Here is a 23,628-nt window from a genome sequence, read left to right on the forward strand (position 1 = left end):
AGAGACCAAAAATTGTAAACCTGAGTGCTGATGTCTGTGGTTCTGCTATATCTGTCATGCTTGTGTTATGCATGTTTTTAAAGAGACTGGAGTTCATTACAAAAGAATTGTTTTTAATTTGAATATAAAATTAGAATTTGGTTTCCTAGAGCTGACTGTTTAAAATGCTCCTGAAGTTTTTTCCCAAATCTTTAGCTCAGGTGTCCTTATAGTTTGGAGAGTCTCCTGATGCAGGCAATAAATCTTTAACTTAATTTTAAAGCAGTTTAAACATCTTACAGTTATTTATTAAGTCTTCTTTCTGGAAAAAAAAAATAAAAAATAGTTCCATATAAACAGAGGAGTCTTTTTGTTTTGGCATCCTTTAAGTCTCAACTGCACTGGAAATTTAGCAATCAATTCTCACAAATCTGAGAAATATTACTATGATCAGTCATGCAGAGTATGTGCTTATTTGTCATTTCAGCCATGTTTTGCTTTCTGATATTTTTTTACCATCTGTAATGCTTCTATTAGTATTTCATTTAATATTTAGCATCTTTTATACAAGACTTGTTTTTCCTTGATTTTTTCATGCCCTTTAGTTGTTTGTATTTTTTTAGTTACATAACTAGCCTTTCCCATTAACTTAAAAACACAAACTTGTTTTTAAGAGGTAGGTGATTAGGAGGCTGTTCAAAATCAGTAGAATAAACTTTAAACCACCTCACCTATGTAAATATCTTAAGTTTTTAAACAGTTTTCAATGATAAAAAAACTAAAATTGCTGTTGTTTACGTGGGCTATCAGTAGGGCAACAACTATGAGATAGCTGTTAACAATATATGAACAATGAAATCAGGTATTTCTACAATGTAGAGGTAGCTACTGAAGTGTCGTAGATGGTAGGTCAGAAGAGAGCATGAAGTCACGAGCATGAAGTTGGCTTAATTTTTTTTTTCCACATTTAATAGTTGCCAGTCTCTAGATAACTATGGATGATACTGTGCAATTTTGTTTTTGTACAGCATGTCTTTGTGCCTGACAGAAGGTCAATGCCAGCAGGTCTGAGTTTACAGCCTGTTACTCCTCAGAGCCTCCAAGGCAAAACAGTGAGTTGTATTTTTATTTGGTACATCATTTTTATCTTCTTTATTTAGTTAAAGAATAATTATTTAAGTATAAAGAGGCAACATTGAAATCTTAGTCTATTCAGAGTTCACATTAAATGAAACCTTTATTTTAATTGGTGAGGATTTTTTTAAGCAAGTACAGAACTTATCTGTGTTTATGTTGAATTCTGAGAATATTCTGTAGTCACTAAGTCCAGATTTTCTTTCAGAAATAAGGATTTCTTTAATCATCTTTGAGCTATTCCACCCTCTCCCAGGAATTTCAGTGATGTATCGCATAATACTTACTTCTCCAATACTTACTAAGAAAATTCTAGAAACAAAATTTACTGTTTTGAGGAGATCTTAAGGATACTAAAACTGCACTTGGTAAAATTAAGCTCTTTCGAATATCTCCAATTTTTCTGTCATAGACTTGGAACTCTCATTGAAGGTATTTAATCAAAATAATGTTGGTGAATACAGTCCATCTCCCTAACTGAAACAAGACTCTTGGCTAAAAGCAAAGAAACTGTGCTAAATTTATTTGATTTCTTTAACTGTGTTTATCTCTTTTCTTTAATCTTTGAGGCAGTTATGAATAGAGACTACAGACTGTGAATCATACTGTGGGCAACAGCTCCCCAGTTAATCCTTCCACAGCTTAAACCCCCCTGTTTCTTGCACTTCCCAGCATCAATCTCTGGCATCTTTAGCAACGTACGGGATAGCCTTTGGCAGCTGGTGCCTTATCTCTGCCTTATTTTTCGCAGACATTTCTTTGGGTTCATGGTCCCATCAGCTCTCCTGGGCTGTGCTACTGGAGTTGGGGTGATGAGCAGGGTGTAGGGGGCAAGGAGGTCCAAGCTTCTGCCTGTAGAAACCAGAAGTGCACAAGCATTACAGGGGCCAGAAGGAGGACAATTTGCAGGTAGCTCTTTAAACAAAAGTCTTATGTTTGTTGCAAGAGTCCCAAGACTTATATCAAACCTACAGCACTCACAGAAATGTCAAAATTGTTTGCAATACTGTGAATGTCTAGGGAAGAGTAGGACTCCTCAGGAAAAAAAAAAAGCTTGCAAACGTATTTAAGTACCATCAACTAGTTGATTCTTAATGTGCTAAAACTGGGATTTGGCCATATGAAGAAAAGTTTTGATCTTGAAAAAAATACAATGTTTTTCCTTTTGTTCAAAGTCGCTACTTCCAGTTCTCTTGTTTCCAAATATAAGTTTTCTTGGGCTTTGAAAAAAAATGTTAATTTTCAGACTGAAAGCATTGTCACTTATTTTTGGAGATAATTGAGATTATCTTGTATAGCAGTCTAGATTTTTATGCATTGTTTCTGAAATCAAATATTTGAAATCCAGGTATTGAAAGGGTAATATAACAGCAAAACTGGCCACTGGACAATTTGGCTTTGGTGTTGTTTTCTTTCAAAGCAAATGGTTTTGACAACTGAAGCTATGTGGAAATCCCTTGCTCCCTCTTGTGGGCTACTTAGGTACAAGCTCGCAACAGTGCCATGCTTATTCTAAGACATTTTTCTTTATTCTAAAAAAAACTGGCATTTGGTTTTCTGTAATTTAACACCTTGTTCTCTGGAGCCATTTTATTCTCTGCTTTGGGGAAATTCCGTGACTATGGCAGAGAATAAGCAGCTGTTTTTTGTTTCTTGTTTTTTTGTTTTGTTTTTTTAAAGCTCACGGAACATGTAAGTAAAGTAAAATGTTGGATTAATATTTCACCTATTATAAGATTTAGTTCTGAAGAAGTGTAAGAAACAGAAGCAAACAGGAACATAACAAAAATACTTGTGATATTAATAATGTTTCATTTTCTTTGAAGTGTTGCAAATAGAAGTGGTTCCCAGGAATGGTTCAGTTAGATTTTTCCAAATTGACCAAAGCTTTGTAGAATTACCTAGGGGAAAAAAAAAAAAAAAAAAAAAAGTGTGTAACTCTATTCATGTAATCTTGGGTTTAAAATACTGTTCTTTATCTCTTCCTAAGGCTGTATTGTACCTCTTAGTCATAAAAGTTAATGCCTCAGACATGTGGAAAGAGGGACTGAATTTTTTTTTTTACTGTGCTAGTTCAGTTTTATTTTTGTTAAAGATGTTTGTTTCTGACATAGTTCAGTTATGTTTTTTTGTTTGTTTGTTTGTTTTGTTTTTACTCTTAATCTTGATGCAGATATTTGAAGAACTATTTTAGAAACCTAAATTTTCTGAGGGCACTTTTTGATTCTTTCTCCAAGCTCAAATGGCTATCTGTGTACAGTTAATGATATCCTAAGGGTTGGAATTAATCTCCCTTCACTTAAGTCAGTATCTTCAATTTGATGTGCATGTCAGAAAAAGTTTGAGGGCTACACAGACTTTCTCCTGCAAAATCCCCACTTAACTTGTCCTTTATTCAGAATGCTCTGATTTTTATGACATTTGCAGTGTTAATTGCTTTGAGTGGTTAAAACTTAACCCTTTGTTATATATTTGAAAGCGGTCAATCTGAGAAAAATGGTATATCTTTTGTTGTATTGCTATAAAAAGGTTCTGTGAGAAAGATTCTAAGAACCCTTATTTTAGTTAAGTGTTGTTTAGGATACCAATTAACCTTTTTTCTACTCTTTGGCTTCTCACACTGCACTCCTTCAGCCAGAGGAGCTCACGCTGCTGCTAATAAAGCTGAGACGGCAGCAAGCTGAACTGAGTAGTATCCGGGAACACACACTAGCACAGCTCATGCAACTAAAACTTGAGGCCAGCAGCCCAAAGGTCAGCTATAAAGCAATGTGTGTCATGTACCATTCTCACTAACTGTTAGTTATTCATTAATCAATTTGCATTGTACTCTGAGTGCAAAACTCTCGGACTACCGTGGGTGTAGAATAGAGTGTGGTTGTTTCTTTGTGTATGGATGTTCTGCTATTAACCCTTGGAGGTTTTAGCTGATAGCTTTTTGATATTAGCTGAGTTAAAATGACATAGGAATATTTTCAATGTATTGTAGTTTAGTTTAAAGTTTCGAGCTTTTAATCAATTGCTGTTATAAACAAAAATAGCAGTGAAAGATTGTGATATTAATTTCATTGTTTATATTGCCTTGTATCAGATATAATCTTAATGAATTCTGTACAAAAAACAGGATATGTTTAAAAGAGATTTATCAAAGGGTTTATAGTTGTCTGTGTAGTTAAGTAGGCATTTCATGTGAGCATACTGTATTTTATGTATAAAACCAAAATCTAATGTAGTATTTAGTTCATAGTCTGATTCACGGCAAACTTTCATTGCTTCTTTTTTGGGGTCAAAACTTGTTAATAGATCATTTAAAAAAAAAAAAAAAGGTATTTCTACATAAAACAGATCACTGTCTAGTTTACATCTTTTAAAACTTTTCATGCATTCTGCACCTTCTGTCCCTTCCCTTCCTTTTTCCCTCTGACTGCTGCCTGCTAGAGTGAGATTCTTTCGCATCACCTTCAAAGGAATGCCATATATTTGGATCATCAGGTGGGATTTGCAGTTTTCTTGTGTGTTTACATTTCTTAATGCTTTTTGCCTGCTCCTGTCAAGCTGGAAATATTTGGGGAGAATGATTTTTAGTGCTTTTTATGAAGCTGGATATTTAATACATGATGATTTTAGGTAGCACAAAGTATCTTAGTTTATTACAGACTTGGCACGTGATGGAAAAAGTAAATTCAAACTAAACTTTTCCAAGTACAGTAGCCATTCTTCACTTAATTTTTCTGTTCTTCATATCCTTCCTGTAATTAAAAAATCAGCATTTTACCACTGTTAACCAAAGTGGTACTAGATTTCCAAGCTCATATAATACACATACAGTTTACAGAAAATCAGTGCTTCTGATTATTTTAATTTCTAAATTCAGAATAATTAAATGTTTCCACAGGACATAAAATGAAAGGGAAGTCAAACATGTAGAAAGTTTTTAAATAAATCTCAGTGTGGTAATGGCTTTTTCTCCTTTTACTTAGTTATTTCTTAAAGATTTATATAAGATCTTACTTTATAAATTCTGCTAACTTTTGGTCTGAGGATATAATTCTGACTTCGCCAACTTACTTTATTGCCAAGGGAACAGTTATGATACCACATTTTTTATGTCTTTGTTGCATGATCAAATGGGAGTTGTTTGCAAGTTGTCTTTGAGATGTTTTTAAATGGTGAATTTTCAATAACACATAGACAATCATAAGAGCTTAAAGGAAATATAAGCACATGTGTCTGTTAGTTAAAAATATGGAAATCTCAAGCACTTTTTCTCGTATTCTTTCTACTAATGAAATTGCGCTTAGCAGTTCTAAGAATACTTAGAACAGCATTGCATAATGCACAGCATTGCACTTAAAAGCTCTAAGAATAGTTAGCTTTATGTCCTCTGTATTCCCGTGGTAGGATTTCAACACACATGTATGTGCAAGTGCATATTTGCCAGTGAGTTTATCTTCCAATGATGTCTTGGAAACAAGGCATAAATAGTGACCAATCCACTTAGATAGTTGTGCGTTTCTAAGGATTTTATCTCCTTTTATGGGCTGCAGGAGGTCTAAAATAAGGGGAAACTGTCCTTCCTAATTGCTAGATTAGACTGATATATTTCATACAACTAAAATATTTCCAGTTAATGATGTTTTCGAATAAGGGAATAATTCCATATTCAAAAATGTAATTCATTGCCAAGGAACAACAACTCCATGTGAAATGTGAAACTGTTCCATGCTGCTACTTGATTAGCAAGGCTTGTCAGTGTAATACAGGATAAAGAGGGGAGAATGGCCTTTGTATAATGTGCAAAGTGGTGCAAAGGTTTTCCTTTTAACTTACATCAGATTAAATATAAGGTGATAAATTTATTAATTGAATTAATAAATTCAATTAATTTAGGGAAGTACCTAAATCTTATGAACATGTCATAATTGCCTCTAAAAAAGATGCAAGAAGTTACTGCACTTCTTGCAGTAAGAAACCATTATCAAGTCTAAAATCATTAATCATAAAATCATGGAAGAGCAGGTTGAAATATTTATCCTAGTTTCTCATCAGTTTTTCTACTTTCCCTTATTCTAGTATAATACTGACATTAACTTGTATTAAATAAGTCTCCTGAGATTCTTTTTACTTTGAGTAGCCCTGCTTCTAGGGGTAGTGTCTCACTTATATCTTTTCACTAGTTTGTCCTTTATCATTTTTCCTTTATGTTGCAAAGGAAAGACCTAAATTTCTCTTAGTCTGAGGCCTTTCCTCCTAATTATCCACATCTATAACCAAATTGCATAATCACCCTCTGAATTTTAAATGCACAATGTATTTAAACTAGGTATTTCCACTTGATTCCTATTTAATCTCTGCAAATAAATAGTATCAAAAACTCCTTTTTTCCAAATGCTTTTTCAGAGCATTTGGTGGAATTCCAGTCCTGTTATCTTCAGCTCTCACATTTTATTCACAAAGAATGCAACACTGTGCGTCACAATAATTAGCAAGTTTTTGCACAGAGGACTTTTCAGACAGGCAAAAGTGCATGTGTAGAAGTTGGTTTCTACACTGTTGCAGTGAGTTGTTGTCCACGGGTTAGGTGGCTTTCTTATCAAGACTCAAGAATGTCCAATAGCATTTTATAAGTTTTGCTTTTTTTTTAATAGCTGTTTCCTTTTGAGATGCTTGGAAATTCTTGTGTTACACTTCTCAGCATTTATGTATTTTTCTTTCAGAATTTTTGTTGTTGTTGTTGGAGTTTAGGGATAGGGATGAAGATTGGATATATGTGCATAAGTCTCTTCAGCCATATGGTTTCTTTGATGTCTTACAGCTAAAAGAATTACTGTTCAGCATCCTTTTTTCAAATGGGGTTTTGAACCACTCCACTGGCTTAAGCTTCTTAGAGAGGCTGGAGAGTTTGATGTGCCTTTTAGGAAGCAGTTCATTGGATGTTGCTAGTGAGGTCAGGCAATGGTGACACAATATGGAACATGTTGTGAGGATAAATACAATCTCAGTCTTCTGCCATATAACATTTTAAGGGATCACTTATTGTGCATTGCTGAATCCAAGACAGCAGTCTCCTTAATGTATTTTTTGAATGAATTTTTACCCAGTAATTAGTAACAACTTACAGCAGTAATAGAAAGTAGAATTGTATTTTTCAGATAATTGCTTGACATACTGTTTTTTCTCATTTGTAAATACAGCTATGGCAGGAGGTCCCATTTGAATCTCTGTCACTACAGAGAATTCCAGCAAAAACTGGTCTTTGAGCAAACTTTTGAATTTTTTATTAATAATAAAACTTTTATTTGGCTGAAAAATCATCTTCTAATGAACTCAGGCTATCTCAAATTCTCTGTACATGTTGTCGTAGTGATCTCAGCCTATCCCAGGCTGGTTTGTCTCATTAATAAGCACTGCTACATTTATTTATTTATTTATTTATTAGTATTTGTTGAAATGGCTATTTATGGGTATTGTTTAGGTGTTAAATTGTTTGTATAATCATTTCACTTTTTCTGGTACCTTCACTTTTTTGTTTCTTTTAGTTTCCAAGTGGTGTGTAAAAAAAAATAAAATAAACAGAACTTGAACAAGAAGTTGTCAAATAAAGGAGTGAAGGTCCAATAGCCAGCATCCCTACTGTCTTGATGTTTTGCTCCTGTTTCCTCCTCTTCACTGCCCTTTTTCTGGGATGATGACAGTGATTCTGGAAAAAGGTCATAAATTAGAGGAGGACAGAACAGAGCAACGGGTGTTTGGATAGGGTTGCCACATATCGTGTATTGTACCTGATTTCTTGTTTCAGCCTCAAGTGCTGTGTCCTGTATTAGCAGCGCTTTGTGTTACTACTACTCTTGTGTTTTTCAAGTTACCTGGAACGGGTAGTGAGGTGACCCTGCCACTACTCTTGTTCTTTCTGCTGCTGCTTTTTTTTTTTCTTTTTTCCTTTCTAGAGGAACAAGACAGGCCCAAGGACTGGGGCTTTTGCTGGGTGAAAAAAAAAAGACTGCACAGAGGCAGCATTGCTGGAAAAGAAGGCAGGGAGGAAAACAGGTTTTTCTTTCTTTGTTTTGGACAGAGGAGTAAAGAGCACAGGCAAGGCAGGAGAAAAGCTTGGGCTGGTCCTGTTACAGCTACTTTAACCTTCGGGAAGCTTGAGAAGAAACAGATAAAACTGCCAAGCTGAGCGCAGTCTAATGTCACCTATAGCATACAGTGTTCTCTCGTGAGGTCAGCTGTCCCGGTACGGACATGCTGTTTCAGCCGATGGATGCCACCAGAACAGTACAGACTGAAATGTCATCTGTCCCAGGGTGTTATCAGGTGCAGTAGAGAGTTTAGGGAGAGGCAGGAAGAAAAAAAGTTGTCAATAGCTTGGGTTTACAGTTTAAAACACAAAGTACCCAGTCAGATGCTATCTCATCAGTAATGGAGCTGTTCAGGTATATCACATGTCAAGGAGGTGTTTTTCAGCATTTCCAACTGGGAAACGCTTTTATATCCTACATCAGTAAAGAGAAAAGCAAAGATAGTGTCTGGGGAGAAACAGTTATTTACTAGCATGACTCAGAGAGAAAACTAGGACTGCTGGATTATATTTATTTGGTTTCATTGCTGTGTGGCATCAGGCAGCTTACGCTTCGGTTTGTTTATGCGTAAAGAAAATCTTAATTCCAATCTGCAGAGATTTTTGTGACATCTATAATTGGAGAGACAACAAATTTATTTAAGAGGTCCCCTTTTATTGTACAGAGGTTTGAGAAACAAAATAGATTTTTTTTAAGTGAGAGAAAATTGACTGATTTCTGTTATAAACAAGCATTTTTCCTTGACCTATGTAGAAGTTTATTCAATGTGAATAGTATCCTGCTTCTGTTTGAGAGTAGCCTCGTGGTAGTGCTTTAAGAGCAGAAAAGAGGTATTCTCTTTACCTGAGAGCATTGCCACTGTATCCATCCGCACTGCATTTTGCACAGTTAGTTCTTCAGTGCACATCGCCTTGTGTGTGCTAGCTTTAGTAAACTGATTTGTGATAGATACATACTCTCTCACAAATGTCTCAAAAAAAAAGTCAGACTTTTTTTTTGGAAGCATTGATTTCCTAAAGGGGAAAAAAGTTGGCTATTTTTGACTGCTATGAAGATACTTTGGCTTTACTTTATCAATCTGCTTTTTGATCGTTGTTCTTAAGGAACCAGAACTTTTCTGGAAGTAACTGGTGTCTTCAGACAGTGTTAAATAAGCGTGGATAAGCGCCAGTGGTAGTAAAAAATACTGGAGGAGGTCATATAAGATGAAGCTGGAGCTGGCTGGAGGACATTATTTCAGAACAATTTTAGAGCAAACGCTCTAATTTTTTTTTTTTTTTCATATGGATGAAAAAAATCTTAACAGTTCCATAGAAATTATTTTTTGGCACTGTCTGTTATCAGTCAAAGGAAAAATATTGTTTAAAAAAAAAAGTTGAACAGGCTTAAGTTCCTGAAATCTTCCTAATAAAAATCCTTGCAAACCAGCATACTGCTAATAAAACATTTCAGCCAGTAATTTTAATTTTTACAAATATTTAAGTTGTCTGTAGTTCGATAGCTTGGCTTTGGACCTTACTATTGATGTATCTTTTGGTATCACCAAATGCACCCACTTTCTGGACAAAATTTTCATGTAAAGGAGAACAACTTCTTGTATCAATTCTAGTTTTGTTTATGTAGTGCTGTAGAAGATGAAGCAAATGGAAGGAGTTGTTTGCTTTTTTTTTTTTTCCTGCCTTACACAAACAGAGCATCATGAACTTGCCTTCTTAAGATAATTGTCCTTTTTGAACAATTAACTTACCACCTGATCATACTATGTTTAAACAACAACAACAACAACAAAAAGTCCTGTGTCTGAGACAACAAAGATGTTTCCTGTAATAAGAAAAAAATATTTCTCCAGATGTACAACTTAAGTGGTTTTTTTTGTTTGTTTTTGTAAATAATTAAAATAATTAGATAGAGGCAAGAAATTCTGAAAGGCATCAAAAACTCTGGCTTTCTGTAGCATTTTCAATCTGAGAAACTAAACATAGCAAAGCAAATTTATGGTGTGTGTCTATACACATAAAAGCAGAGTGAAAGATCATAAATATCCATACACACACATACAACACTCTTCTTTCCTGCATAACCATACTTGAAGCAGTTTCTGTTAAAGAGGTCCTAAAGTGCCTAACAAAAATAGTAGGGGGATAGTGTTTTTAAATTACTTTGCAGTTTTGGAGATGAAAACTACGTTTTCTTAATTTTTCCACTTAGTGTTAGAAAGGTCTATTTTTAAAATGAAAAATCCAGTGCTAGTATGTTTTGCATACTCTTCTGAAATCCTAAATGTAAGCAGTTTTTACTGTAGTAACCACTGGACCTGTTTTTTCCATTTGCACATGTGGCAATAAATACAAATTAATTTAAATGATGTCTGACCAGCTCAGAAATGTAAGCCCCAAAGTAGTTGCACGCCCATATATGAGGGTGGATAAATGCGAAGACTAATGTTTCAAAGTTCCTAAGTATATGAAACAGTGCAGTATATAAAGGCATTTTGTGATACATGAACATAAGTCTAAGCCTTTCTTCAGTATTTCAAGAGGATGCTTACATCTTTTTAATGTACATTAAGTTATTAAAACTATAATTTAAAAGATTTTTTGATAAAGTTTTGAATGTTCTTATTGAATAATCCAATAATACTTTTCGTTTCGATCTCTTGCAAAGCCCGGCTTATTTTAAGCACTTTTATTTTTTAAAAAAGAGAGGTTTGGTCAAAGAATATTTCATTGGTTTGAGCATTTTTATGTGGTTTTGCTGCATTTGTTTGCTGTCATTGAACTTGTCAGATGTTTGATATTACTGAATGATGGAATATATAAAAAGCATGGGGTAAAATGTAATTACCGCATTATTAGAAAAAATTAAAGTAGAGGCTATATTTTACAGTGTCGTCTTTCAAATCTAGCCATGCTGTAAACTGATGTTTGCTGTATGCTCCTCCTGATTTGAAATAGATGAAAGAGAATGAACCTTTAATCACCATGGTTCACACTATGATTGAGAACTCGGCGCTAAGACCGCAACTGTACCAGCAAGTAAGGTCTTGGATAGTGAATGAAATTGCTTTATCATCTGCGAAAATTTTTCTTAGTGACAGTTTTGGTTGTTCCTCAGATTTATTCATAACATCGGTGTTTCTCTTATTTGCTTTGGAAAACCACAAGTCATCCATGCTTTATAAAATGCTGCAATATCTTTAGCATGGCTTTTGCTGCGTTTTTGTTGTTAAGTATTAAATGTATCACTTTGAATAACTGTCTGGACTATTTAATTAGTTCGTGTTTTATGCAGGTGTCCAGTAAATTCATAAAACTTCCAATAACCTTCCAACATCTGTCTTAGCATGATCCTATGCTATTAGTGTTCAAAGGTGCTTCTTTATTTTGACCACTACAAAAGCATGTGAGTGGTGTTTACCTGGTCATTTCTGGCAATTTTGTTTCATTCTAGGAAGTGGATTTACAGGTTTTTGTTTGCACCTTACAAGCCTTTAGCTACTGAAGAAAGGAAGGATCAAAATTACTTTGATCTGGGGACTGTAAATCCAAAAGGCAGTGTCTGTTAATAAAGTCACAGCAGATTTAACAGTGCACACTTACAGAGTATCTAGTGATGCTTGTAAATGGTAAGATGGAAGAAGAATCAGAAATGTGAATGGAAATATTGTCCAAGAATTGAGACCTGCATTAACTTATGAGCATGGCCAATACATAACCATTGGCACTGCAGTGTCTTAGGCTTACTGGGGCTTAGTTCAGTGCCCCTGTCATATTAGAGAATGTTTTAGAAGTTTCTAGCCACAACTGCAATGAAGACACTGTTCTTACTTAAATGCTGGTTCTGTTTAGCAGCAGATGAAGTGTGCAATTCTGGCTGCCAGTCAGAAGGGAGTACCTAAGCAGCTCTCTTAAGCTCACGTTTTTGTCCTTGTGAGCCAAAAATGGAAAAAAAAAAAAAAAAAAAAAAAAAAAAAAAGGTAAAAAAAGGTACAAAAAATAGATGAAGTTTAATTTTTTGGGTTTTTTTTTTTTTTTTTTTTTGGAAGTCCACTCCACATTGTAGATTTGCTTTAGATTCAAAAAATAAAAATTAAGATGCGAGAAACTTCTCAGCTTTCCAAAGGAATAAAGGAATTTGCTTTGAGTGCCTTTCATTTCAGAATCATCCAATTCGTGCTCCCATGTGCAAAACAGGAGCTTTAACATAGAACCTGAAGGAACCATTTGGAGAGGAATGGGTGAAGTAAGGTGCCTTCAAATCCTAAATGAAGGCAGTTTTCTTATTTTTTAAAGAAGCCTCGCTGTTGTAAACTTTAAAAAAAAAAAAAAACAGGAAATCACGTTTCTGTTTTACAGGATGTCAGAGAAATAAGTCAACATACTTATAATGAACAGAGGTGCTTTGGATGTGTTAGGGTAAAACTTGAAATGTTATTCAAGATGCATTGGAGGTATAGCTGTGCCTGGTCTGGTCTGCCCAGCTACTTAGACTTAGGAATACCACTAAAATTCAGAATGCTGTCTTGATGGTTGTGCTGCAAAGGTATTACCACAAACTACTGCCTTCACCTTGAAGACATAGCCACTCTTTCACATTTGATGCTGAATAAGCACCTTTTTTGACATTCTTGTCAGAGAAACGGTGAATCTAATGGGTCACAAAGACTGAGCAACCTTTTGTCACTAGAGATGTCACTAGAGTCTCTTCAGCTCTAGCGATATGTTGGCAGGCTTGTGCAGAAGAACCCATGTGTTGGAGAACACAAGAAAGACCTTCTGCTTTTACAGACAAAGCAGACAATTTCCTATACAAAATATTGCATAAAGTGACTTCCTGGAAATCATAAAAATATACTTAAAACTTCACTGCTTAAATAGTCTTCTAAATTTGTGTAATGCAAAGTTAACACATTTAAAATTCTGGTAGCCTATTTTAAAGATTAAGTAACATAAGTTTTTATTTGCATAATATAAATTGTTTTCACCAGTTGCCTCTGCCATTGAAATTTAAAAGAAGAACCAGCAGTTGGGAGAACCCTCTGTTTAAGTGATATAAATCTGTTTTCTTCTCAAGTTGAACTAGTTTTTACTGACTAGATCCATTCCTGCAGGTACAGAAAGGATCTTTCTTTGCTTAAGTCTATTCAGTTCAATTTTATGACATAGTTCATTCAGAGTTAAGTAAAGGAAAGCAAGAAAACTTGTATTTAATTAGAAATTAATGTCTTGTGACCTATTTGCTTGCAACAATCAGTTGTTCTTTAGTAAAATAGTTAGAAATTATACTACCCCAAATGTCTTATTTAGAGAATTTTTAATTGTTCAATCCTCACCACTTTGAAATTATTTAAATCACGTTGACTTGCATCAGTCTGTTCTACACACTGTGCTGTAAGTATGCAGGTGTAAGCCAGGGCATTGATGCCATATGTACAGACAAGAAAAATACAGGCTTTTTGCATCCTGGGGCCATTTCTACCTTTTTTTGTTTTTGTTTTGTTGTGTTTTTGTTTTTGTTTATTTGTTTTTTGTTTGTTTCTTTCTAATGCTAGGTGAGGAGTGTTAATCTTGTTTTCTAAAGTGGAATCTGCTGGGAGAGGGAAAGGGGGAGAGAGAATTAACCTCAGTTCCTTTTATGTATGTATATGTTTACTAATGGGGGAAAATGAAAATTTGAGTTTAGCAAGATTACATCCATTTCTTTACTTGGATGTTTGTTCTCAGTATTTCAAAATGCTACCCCTTTTATTATTACTAGAATTAAAAAAAAAAAAAAATCATGGCTGACTTCAGTATCATGCTCCCCACAAAATGTCTTATATTTAAAATTATCCTGTTTTAATCTCCTAAGTGACGCAATTTTGCAGAGATGCTTAGTGTCCTCTCAGGATGTGAAACTTGCTGCCATGTAGCTATTGAGACAAAATGGTTATTGGAATCTGAAAACAGCTTGTAAGATGGTGAAGTCATACCTTCACATAAATGTATTTTATATTGGCAGTTTAGATAGGTCTAATTGCTTATATCTCAAGAGGGAGATTTGCCTAATCTACACTTATCTGAGAAGAAATTTCCCACTAAAGACATCTTGTATAGTTTCCATCGTGGTGGGTTTATCCACTTTCATGATTCATCTGGTATTAGCTTTTGACATAGATGATGTATCTAACGGTGGGACTACATGAGATATGACATCTCGTTCTCTAGAAAGTTCAATTTAACAATAGAAAATTGTTAAATTCTGTTGTATATGCATGTTTACAATGAAGATCAGTTGAACATGAATGTGGCCATTTTAACCAGTGGGACTGGCATATTAACAGAAATTATTTCCAGCATGAGTAGAAGATGCAATTAAAGTCACTTTTTCACATGCAAGGTACATGTTTGGCTGAGCTCTGTGCAGTTTGCATTTCAGAATTCAAGGTGCTGCTACTTAACGTTAACACACAGTGTACTTCAGCGTACTTTTTTTGTATTTGAGTAGGAAATTGTCAAGGAAAACTGTAGAAGCTTGCTGCAAGCCGTGTCAGTGGTTCAGTAGGTGGCACTCTTTCTCTGAAATTACTGTTCTGGTGAAGCGTTTGTATGGACGATTTGGTGAAGGAGGCTTTTGTTAAACGTGACATAAAATACATTTCAATAACTTGATTGTTAGAGCTCTTATAATGCATTTTCCAGGGTTATGAGGTTGTTAGCCTTGCTTGTAATGTGTAATTGCATTTTGTCTACTGCAGTTCCTCTTACAATTCCAGTAGAGTGTGATAGCATTCTACGCTTTTTGCCTTAAGCTGATTTATAGATGTGCTGCGCAAAGAGAAGCCGCTGTTTTGTCAGAGATGGATTAAGTGTTTCATACCATTTTCAGAGTCCTTTGTGTTAAGTCTATGTAAGATGTTCCAGTAGAAGTGTAGAAAGTGGAAGTAGCTCTCCAGCAGCTTCTGTTGTGGTAAACTAAGAAATACAGACAACAGCAAGAAGTTGGCAGCAATTTTTAAAGTGTGGTGGAATTTTAATAAGAGGAATTAGCACATGCATAGTATTCTTTGAAAATGTTTCACTTTCTGAAAATGTAAAACATATTCCTTCTAGGAGGTAGGCAGGGACAGGGATTCTAAATCGGTAAGCTTTTTTCAACTCTGCTCTAATTAAGGTTGAACTGTTGAATAAAGAAATGACTAATAAAAGAAATACATCTATGTATACTGGCTTGAAAAAAAAAAAAAAAAACTTTTTTTTCTAGGCGAGGCATATGGAATGTTGAGCAGTGTCTTGCAAAGATGTATTTATCTTTCTCTGGTAAAATCTGTTGTGAAATGTACCTGGGTTTTCGCTGTAAGTTAAGGACATTTGGCCTTAAATTTATATTGACCATGTTTATGAGTTTTTTTTAATATTTCCATTCCTCATTTTTCTCTCATTAAGATAAAATCAACAGTTAAAAAAACACAACTCTAGAACAGTATGAGCTTGAATAGATATCTTAAAATGCTAATGTTTATGACGTTCATGAGGTGCAAAAGTGCTGTGGCTTTTTTCATATTCCAGCTCTCATTTTCATAAAATGTCCATTTCAAAGAAAGTTACTCTGTGGTTTTAATATACTATACATACTTTTAAATTGTCACCAGGTGCATTTGCATGAGGTATGTGGACATAACGTCTTGAAATGAAACACTTAAGTGTGTTGAAGATTTATTGTATGTTTGGAATGCTTGTCTGATTAACCCTTCCCTAGTCCTTTTATTTGTAAATGTCCTTTAACATGGACTTGTGTTTTTATAGTCTTTCTTGCACTACTAAGCCATGATGACCTAATTATACTATACACATGAAAGGAAAGCATACATGTTGAGACTCAGAGTGCACATGTTTTTAATTAAACAGAATATGAAGGCTGATAGTGTTATGTAAGTATTTACTATATAGGACAGTAAGTAGATTCTGTATATGACAGTCTATCTGAAATGGAAAGCTGCCTCTTTTCATGTAGAATATTTTTAAATCTTGTTACTGGTTAGTTAACAGACTGAAAGAGGTAAGAACTTAATGTGAGGGGCTGTATAAAAGTGGAGGATACCTTACATGCCAACTAGTATGAGAAGACAAGTTTGCATAGGTCCAAATCAAAAGCAGAAGGATTTCTGCTTCTGTCATTTGTGTTCATACTATGAATTCTGTCATGGGGGAGATCCATAGAAAAAAGTAGGCAGAAAGGTATTTGGCAATACTCACTGGGTGTACATATGTGATGTGATATATTTTACAGATACTTTGTACACTTGGATCATTATGATTTCAGACTGACATCAGAATATCCTCCTTGTGAATGTACTTGATCTTAACGGATCTATAGAATGTTTCATTCCAAGTAGAATGAGTCCCTGCATTTAGAATGCAGATCCATGTTTGATTGAGTTGTATCTCCCTAAATATCCAGTTTGCATTAGAAACATAGACCATTCTGTTTATATAACTTTCTACCAACAGGTCTGCTTGTCATTCTGCTTAGTTACCTTCAGTAATACATACTGGCTAAATATGTGTTGTTCAATATGACGTTGGCATTCAAGTAAAACCTGTTTTGCTGTATTAAAACTTCTAAGCTGAGCATCAGTTTCATTTTCATAATCAAATTAAGTTGTTTTATGATAATATTATTCTTCCTTATAGTTAACTCAAGAAGAATGTAGGGGTACACTATACAAATATAGAACTGAAGAGCTGGATATTGATGTAAGTAATTTGTATTTCTTCTTCCTTGGAAATGTTGGTATTTGCCTTTTTATTTCAATAATAATTTCTCCCTTGATTTTGGGGTTCGAAATGCACTTCCTATAGGTGACTGCCAACAGAAATTGGTCCATGAACTTGAGAGAAGACGTAGGACTATTTTAATAAGCTTGTAATATGCAGGAATTATTACAATTTAGACTGAAACTTTAAACATCCTATCTGTTCAAGGAAGAAATGCTTCTAGAAATGTATTTATTTAGAAAGAAAAAACTATGTAGTTCAGTGATAAGCATGAGAAAACTAATTTCTAAGGAAATATGACTGATGCTCCAAATCTGAAATTCGGCATGGGAAGTTACCAGAGTATTGAGTTGCTAGTTACTGAAGAAAGGGGCTTGGTAATTAAGGTCAGTTTGGAAATTGCTTGTGAAAAATGCACATGTATAGTCATACTGTGTATGCATAGATATGCATGTCTAGTCATATTTGCATAATGCAACTAAGAGTAGACTTACTGATTTAAACATTTAAGCAAGTTATTTTAAGGCTACAAAAGAAAGCAGGCTTTCAGTGTTAACTTACAGTTTAAAAAGTCAGAGTAGCACAAACTGAACCAAAATTTGTTCAAATAGAAAAGTAAACAGTTTCAGATTGATTAGAGTCCACTGAACATTTACTCCAAATGGCAACTGGAGCAGAACAGTTTTAGTCATAGCTAAGCCTACAGTGGATCCAAAACAGAGCAGGGTATGTCTGGTATTAGTAAGTAACTATCAAAAACTAACACCTGAAGTAAGCTATGGGAAGGATTAAGAATGCATTCAATATTCTTTATAATAATGAAGAATATGTTGATTAAAACAGTATTACTAAATAAATTACTAAGTAAAGGCCCAATTGTAGAATTGTAAGTTATGTTTTGAGCAGTACTGTTTCAAGTTACAATATCACTTATTTTGTACTATCTTAAGAAGGTGCCTTGAAGTTAATTTGAACATGCAACACTGATGCCTTTAGAACTTGAGAATTCATGTTTTGTGGTAATAAAATTTTAAATAGCTTCTCATAATGATTTGATGAAGTTATGTATTGGTTACCAAAGATGTTAAAAACAATTCTAACTGTGATCATTTTCTGTTACAAACTAGGCTAAACTTAGCCGTCTATGTGAACAAGATAAAGTTGTACAAGCACTGGAAGAGAAGCTTCAACAGCTACACAAGGAGAAAGTAGGACAATTGTATTTATTACCTAAAGTGGATGTTATTTTACATGCTTATTATCAGAACAATGATAACTGAAATAAAATGAAAATCAGCCCAATGATGCAGAACATTAAAAATAATTCTTTTTATTATAATAGTACACGCTTGAGCAAGCTTTGCTATCAGCAAGTCAGGAAATAGAAATGAATGCAGATAATCCAGCAGCCATACAAAATGTAGTCTTACAGAGAGATGACTTGCAGAACGGACTACTGGGCACTTGTCGAGAAGTATCGCGAGCTACTGCAGTAAGTAATACATTCTTGCCAGTTAAAAATCAATGACCTGTTAAACAATTATCTTTGTGTTCTTAATTGGTTTGTCTCTAGTTATTTTTCATTTAATTCCAACAAACTTCCATTGTCTTTTTACTTGCATGTGGTTTTGTAAAAGCTGGAACTTTCACGCTATACACTGAGTAGTCTTTCTTGAATTTTGCTTTTGCCAGGAATTGAGTGCATACTGACTTCAGTTGGTGTGGTATTTTCATTTTTATAATGTGTATTTGATTACAGAAGAAGTAAATAAAACAAATAAGCTATTTAATTTGATAGTAAATAATGGAAGACATAGATTTTATCAGATATTCCCTCAGATAAGTAATTTATTTTAAGTGAAAAAAAAATAACTACATAATGAAAAGAAGAAAAGATAATACTCTCGTGGTCTCTCTTTATAGTGGTCCATTGTGTTTCAAAGATATTCAAGTCATGCACTTTTGAAAACTTTAGAAGAAAGGAAAGGAGTTTCTATTTACTGTCCTTTTCCACTTCATGATGGTTTCTACATTGAGACAAGGCAAAGAATCATTTTTGCTTACTTGTGTATATCCAAAAAAGCATTTCAGCATCAAGTTACAGTGGTTTGTTGTGGTGAACTTGATATGATGTAGGCCCTGAAATTCTTTTTTTTGTCTGAACTATGTTGCAAAAGAGATGGATTGGATGAGGAAAATGGAAGCAGAGAAGGGAAAATCTTCTTTCTAGAGGAAATATTCAAAATATACTCCCCTCATCACCTTTTTAATTTATGCTAAATTGAGTAAATTGCTTGATCCAGGCTTAGTAAGGGGGATGGTAAACCTGGCCTCTAGGATTCTTTTTGCATTTTCTTCCTTCTGGTGTTACAGTTTCACAGATGTAAATAGTGATGTATTAGCAAGCCTGGGGTATTCACTGGTAACCTTACCGGCAGGGTTGGTTGACTTACAGTTGTCTTGCATAATAAATTGCATATACATGCACTTGCCTTGCACTACTATCCTTTTATTGTTCTATGTGATAAAATAGAGAAATTGTTGTGTTTTTTTTTTTTGACCCTGTGGAAGGACAACTTAAGGCACGCATGCCTGCTAACTGTAACAGCATATTCTGAAGATTTCACCCTGTCCTATTTTTTAGTTTGTGAATAGACAAAAATGCTGTTAGTTCCTATTTCGTTTAGTATCATCAGAAAATGCAAAAGCTGTTTAAACACGACATTCTCTAAAATTACCTGATACTTATTGCCAATATCTATGAGCTAATTCCTGAAGTTTCATGACATTAAATGAATTTAAAAAAAAGTGTTTTTTTTTTTCTCTTGAATGTGCATGTCCAATTCTTTTCTTTCATTATATACTCAGGAACTGGAAAGAGCTTGGAGAGAATATGATAAACTGGAGTATGATGTAACAGTAACGAGGAACCATATGCAGGAGCAACTTGATTGTCTAGGAGAAATTCAGGTGTGGCATTTGAATAAATTCAGGTCTTAAAGATGTGTTTAAGTTGTTTTCATTTTCTGTGCTTTTGTTTAAAAACTGTGCACAAATGGACGGGGAAAGGAGAATGTGTGGTATATTAGCAAAGTATAAGAAGAAATTTAAAGTTAATAAGTTCTGAGGGGTTCTCCAGCTTTTCCTATATTTTGAAGCTATGGCATTAGTTTTCCCATGTGTCTCCTCTTTCTGTTTCAGTGATCGTGTCCTAGCCAGGAAATTTTTCTAAGACCTTAATTGCTATGACAGTCATATTAAATGTTCATACAAATCCCTTCTTTTAAGTGAATATTTTAAAACGTAATTAAATCATTCTATCAAAATAAATAAAAAATATTTTAGGTATTCAGTTGTTAAGCGTCTGAACTCTCCATATGCATCTTATTTGTTGCTTGTGCCGTACTCTGGAGGATTGGCCAATTAGTATAAGTTCTGAATTTCTAAGGAAATTGTTCTGTGACACAAACACGTGTGTGTGCATGTATCTGCAATAGGCAGATGGGTGTGGGTCGTGCTGTGAGGTATTAAAGGCTATCTGCTCTAGGAATTGATTTGTATACAGTAATGAAAGAGAGATTACAAGGAAACTCAAAGAGCTGAGATATTTGGTTATGCAGCCCAATGCACATGTAACCACAAATGCAAATAGGCCTACCTTTTATATGCTAGCTTGTAACCACTATGTTCATCTCCAACTATTTCAGGATTGGAACTGATGATTCCTTTTCTGTGTGCAGATCTCCTATGCAAAGTTGGTTTTCATTTTCTTTGTAAGGAGTAGATGCCATTTTGTTAAATGGAGTTTCAACTGGCAAATTACTATCAAAATAAGACTTGTGTTTTATAAATGACTTAATCTTGCAGCTTATTTCTGACAATATTTGAATATTACCTTTTAATGGGAGAGTGTCATTATTGCATTTTATTTTTGTTCATTGGGAAAGGATATGTGGTATAGTCAAAAGAAAGAAAAGCTTTTCTTTCCCCTCTTTTCACTTGCAATGTATTCTAATTTGTCACTTAAATATGCTCTTTCTTTACTGGCAGACTGAGTCAGCAGGGATACAGCGTGCTCAGATTCAGAAGGAGCTATGGAGAATTCAGGATGTCATGGAAGGTTTAAGTAAACATAAACAGCAAAGAAGCTCTTCAGATGGAGGTAAACTGGTTGGTTTTAACTCTTAGGAAGTGAGATTGGATCATATTCTATATGCATTTTTGTAAGATAAACATATTTGCTTTTGTATGTTTGAATAATGGCACAATTACTGAGGATGATGAAGTAATCAGATTTTTTAAGTTGATGATTTGAGTATTTGTTTGATAGCAACAGATAATACTTTTTTATACTGTTCTATAAGCTCTTTATTGAAAAAAAAAATTCTCTTTCCTCTTACTCTCTGCCCCCCAAACAGGCATCATGGGATCAAGGACATTTTCAGCTATTAAATATAAAAATGAGGTATGGTTTTATCATATTTAAAATTTCAGCATCACTGTATTTCTAATATACATATGATTAACATGAACATTATTTGAACTGTTTTTAAGGTATGAAATATGTATTCAGTATGTTTCTTTGAAAATATTGCAATTTGAATTAGTTTTAAAGACCGATAGCTAGTAATTCTAACACTTTCATTTGTTATTTGTCTTTATATTCTCGCCAGTATTTCTCTTTTCAATTTTTCACCTTTTCCTCTCCCTAGGATCTTATCCTAGAAATATAAACCCTGATTTTTGGTTTTGCTTTTTGTCCCCACCACAGTTTTCATGGGAATAAATACATTGCTTTATATGTCTATTCACCTATTGAGCCTGGTTTTCAGATGGCCAGAGCACCCACAAGAGCATCTGAAACTGTGGGAGCTCCCAAATGTTTAGTTCCTCTGAAGGTCTGGCTAGAAGTAACAGTCTTAAAGGGACATTGTCATGGTTGTCAAAAGTATGTGAAAATATATATCCGGCTTTTAGAACTTTTTGAAAGACTCATGTACATACAAATCCTTAAAAAAAATACATAATTTAATTTTTCAAATGATGATTCAGCATTCATATATGTCCAACAGAAAGTATAGGTAACAGAATTGAATACCTTCATAAGCTGAATACTGAAGCTGTTGATGTATTTCAATGTACATGATAGTAATTAATAAATAAAAAAAAATCCTGTCTTGGCTTTTCTTTTAGTGTGACATTGTCCCTTTAATTCCAAAATCTATAGCTGGTGTAGCTATGGTAATATTTTTTTTTTATTTTTAAGTTATAAATAATTGTAACAGGTGTACACATCTAAATAAGGTGACTATTCTACAATCTTTAGGAAGAGGAAGTAGTCCCACCTCGTCCTCCACTCCCTCGGTCCTATGACTTTACAGAGCATCCTCCCATAATCCCCCCTCTGCCCAGTGATAGCAGCTCCTTGCTCTGTTATAGCAGGGGCCCAGTACATCTGCCAGAAGAAAAGAAGATTCACCAAGTTCAAGGATATCAGAGAAATGGATCTCACTGTGTAAGTGGCTTAAACTGCCACGTTGTTCTTGAAGCATTTCCCCTTCCTTTGCACAGTCACAAATGTCATTTTGCCATCTGGCTACTTTTGCATTTGTTTTTACTTTTTGCTACTTGGTTTTACTTACAGCTTCATCATTTACTTTTCATATTTTCCTGTCATATATTCTGTGTATATTTAAAAAAAAAAAAAAAAGTCTTAAGACTTAAATATGTGCATTTAATATCAGAGTAAATATCAGAAAATCACATTTTTCTACTTATGAGTTTTTAGGAAAACTCTAGCCTCAGAATCAGATTTTGCTGAAGCCTTGTACAATTTTTTTTTTCCAGATCATTTCAATAAAAAAAGGCCCTTCATATTTTTATGGCAGTTTTTCTGTAATTTCTGAAAGTCTGTAAATGTTACTCAAATTAATTACAAAGGAATACTGCTGCAATAGCAGTTGAACAATGAACTATTGTCCTGAAGTGAGCAGTCTCATTGCAGAATAACTGTTTTGAGTCTTAAGACATAAATGTTTGTACAAAAATACCAGTTTATTTACCTCATAACTTTTCATTCTTCAGGGTCCAGATTATAGGCTTTATAAGAGTGAACCAGAGTTAACTACTGTAGCTGAAGTGGATGAATCTAACGGTGAAGAAAAAACAGAACAAATGTCAGAATCAGAATCTACAGCTAAAGGTTTGTCCCCAGGAGTGTTGTTTGTGACCTTTCTGCCTTTTCCACAAGGAATACAAAGCTTTAACTGCTACAGAAACTATTTCATCCTTTGTATTTTTGTAGCCTGTCCATTTCTTAATATGATGAAACAACTTTCACAATAAAATAATCATTTAATTATATGATGAGAAAGATTTCAATCAATTACATCACAGAAAAATCAAACATTATAGTCATCAACAACCCTGAAATCCTTATTGACACCATGTCTAATCACATCACTCACATTCCCCACACACCATTCCCCTGAACAATTACCCATTTTATGTTCATGCCCTTGAACAATTATTCAGTTTTTGAATCAAGCTCCCAATGTTATGTCACTGGAACGTCCAAAAAGGCAGCACCAGAGAATTTTCAGACTCTCATAAGGCAGGGAAACAATGTCTTCTTCTTTTTTTAATCTTGTAATTGTTGAATTGCCTTCTGTCCTTTG

At 34.3% G+C, this 23,628-nt stretch overlaps 1 protein-coding gene across 29 annotated transcripts in view; it reads left to right on the top strand.

The window, feature by feature from the left end:
* The window catches only part of PLEKHA5 (pleckstrin homology domain containing A5), a 173,957-nt gene that overhangs the window by 133,768 nt on the left and 16,561 nt on the right, over nt 1-23,628 (top strand). For 7 of the 29 annotated variants that reach the window (XM_035347715.1, XM_035347697.1, XM_035347582.1 and 4 more), the window contains 12 exons: nt 1,008-1,091; nt 3,724-3,867; nt 4,552-4,605; nt 11,150-11,230; nt 16,868-16,930; nt 18,079-18,159; nt 18,294-18,443; nt 19,820-19,921; nt 21,002-21,113; nt 21,370-21,416; nt 22,278-22,466; nt 23,036-23,153. In XM_035347715.1, the coding sequence (XP_035203606.1) occupies nt 1,008-1,091; nt 3,724-3,867; nt 4,552-4,605; nt 11,150-11,230; nt 16,868-16,930; nt 18,079-18,159; nt 18,294-18,443; nt 19,820-19,921; nt 21,002-21,113; nt 21,370-21,416; nt 22,278-22,466; nt 23,036-23,153 (1,225 nt within the window). Of the gene's footprint in view, nt 1-1,007; nt 1,092-3,723; nt 3,868-4,551; nt 4,606-11,081; nt 11,231-16,867; nt 16,931-18,078; nt 18,160-18,293; nt 18,554-18,584; nt 18,722-19,819; nt 19,922-21,001; nt 21,114-21,369; nt 21,417-22,217; nt 22,467-23,035; nt 23,154-23,628 lie in introns of those variants that run through there. The other 22 variants (XR_004756314.1, XR_004756313.1, XM_035347831.1 and 19 more) reach the window with 17 other exon arrangements.

This window comes from Oxyura jamaicensis, chromosome 1 (genome assembly GCF_011077185.1).
Source record: "Oxyura jamaicensis isolate SHBP4307 breed ruddy duck chromosome 1, BPBGC_Ojam_1.0, whole genome shotgun sequence".
NCBI lineage: Eukaryota > Metazoa > Chordata > Aves > Anseriformes > Anatidae > Oxyura > Oxyura jamaicensis.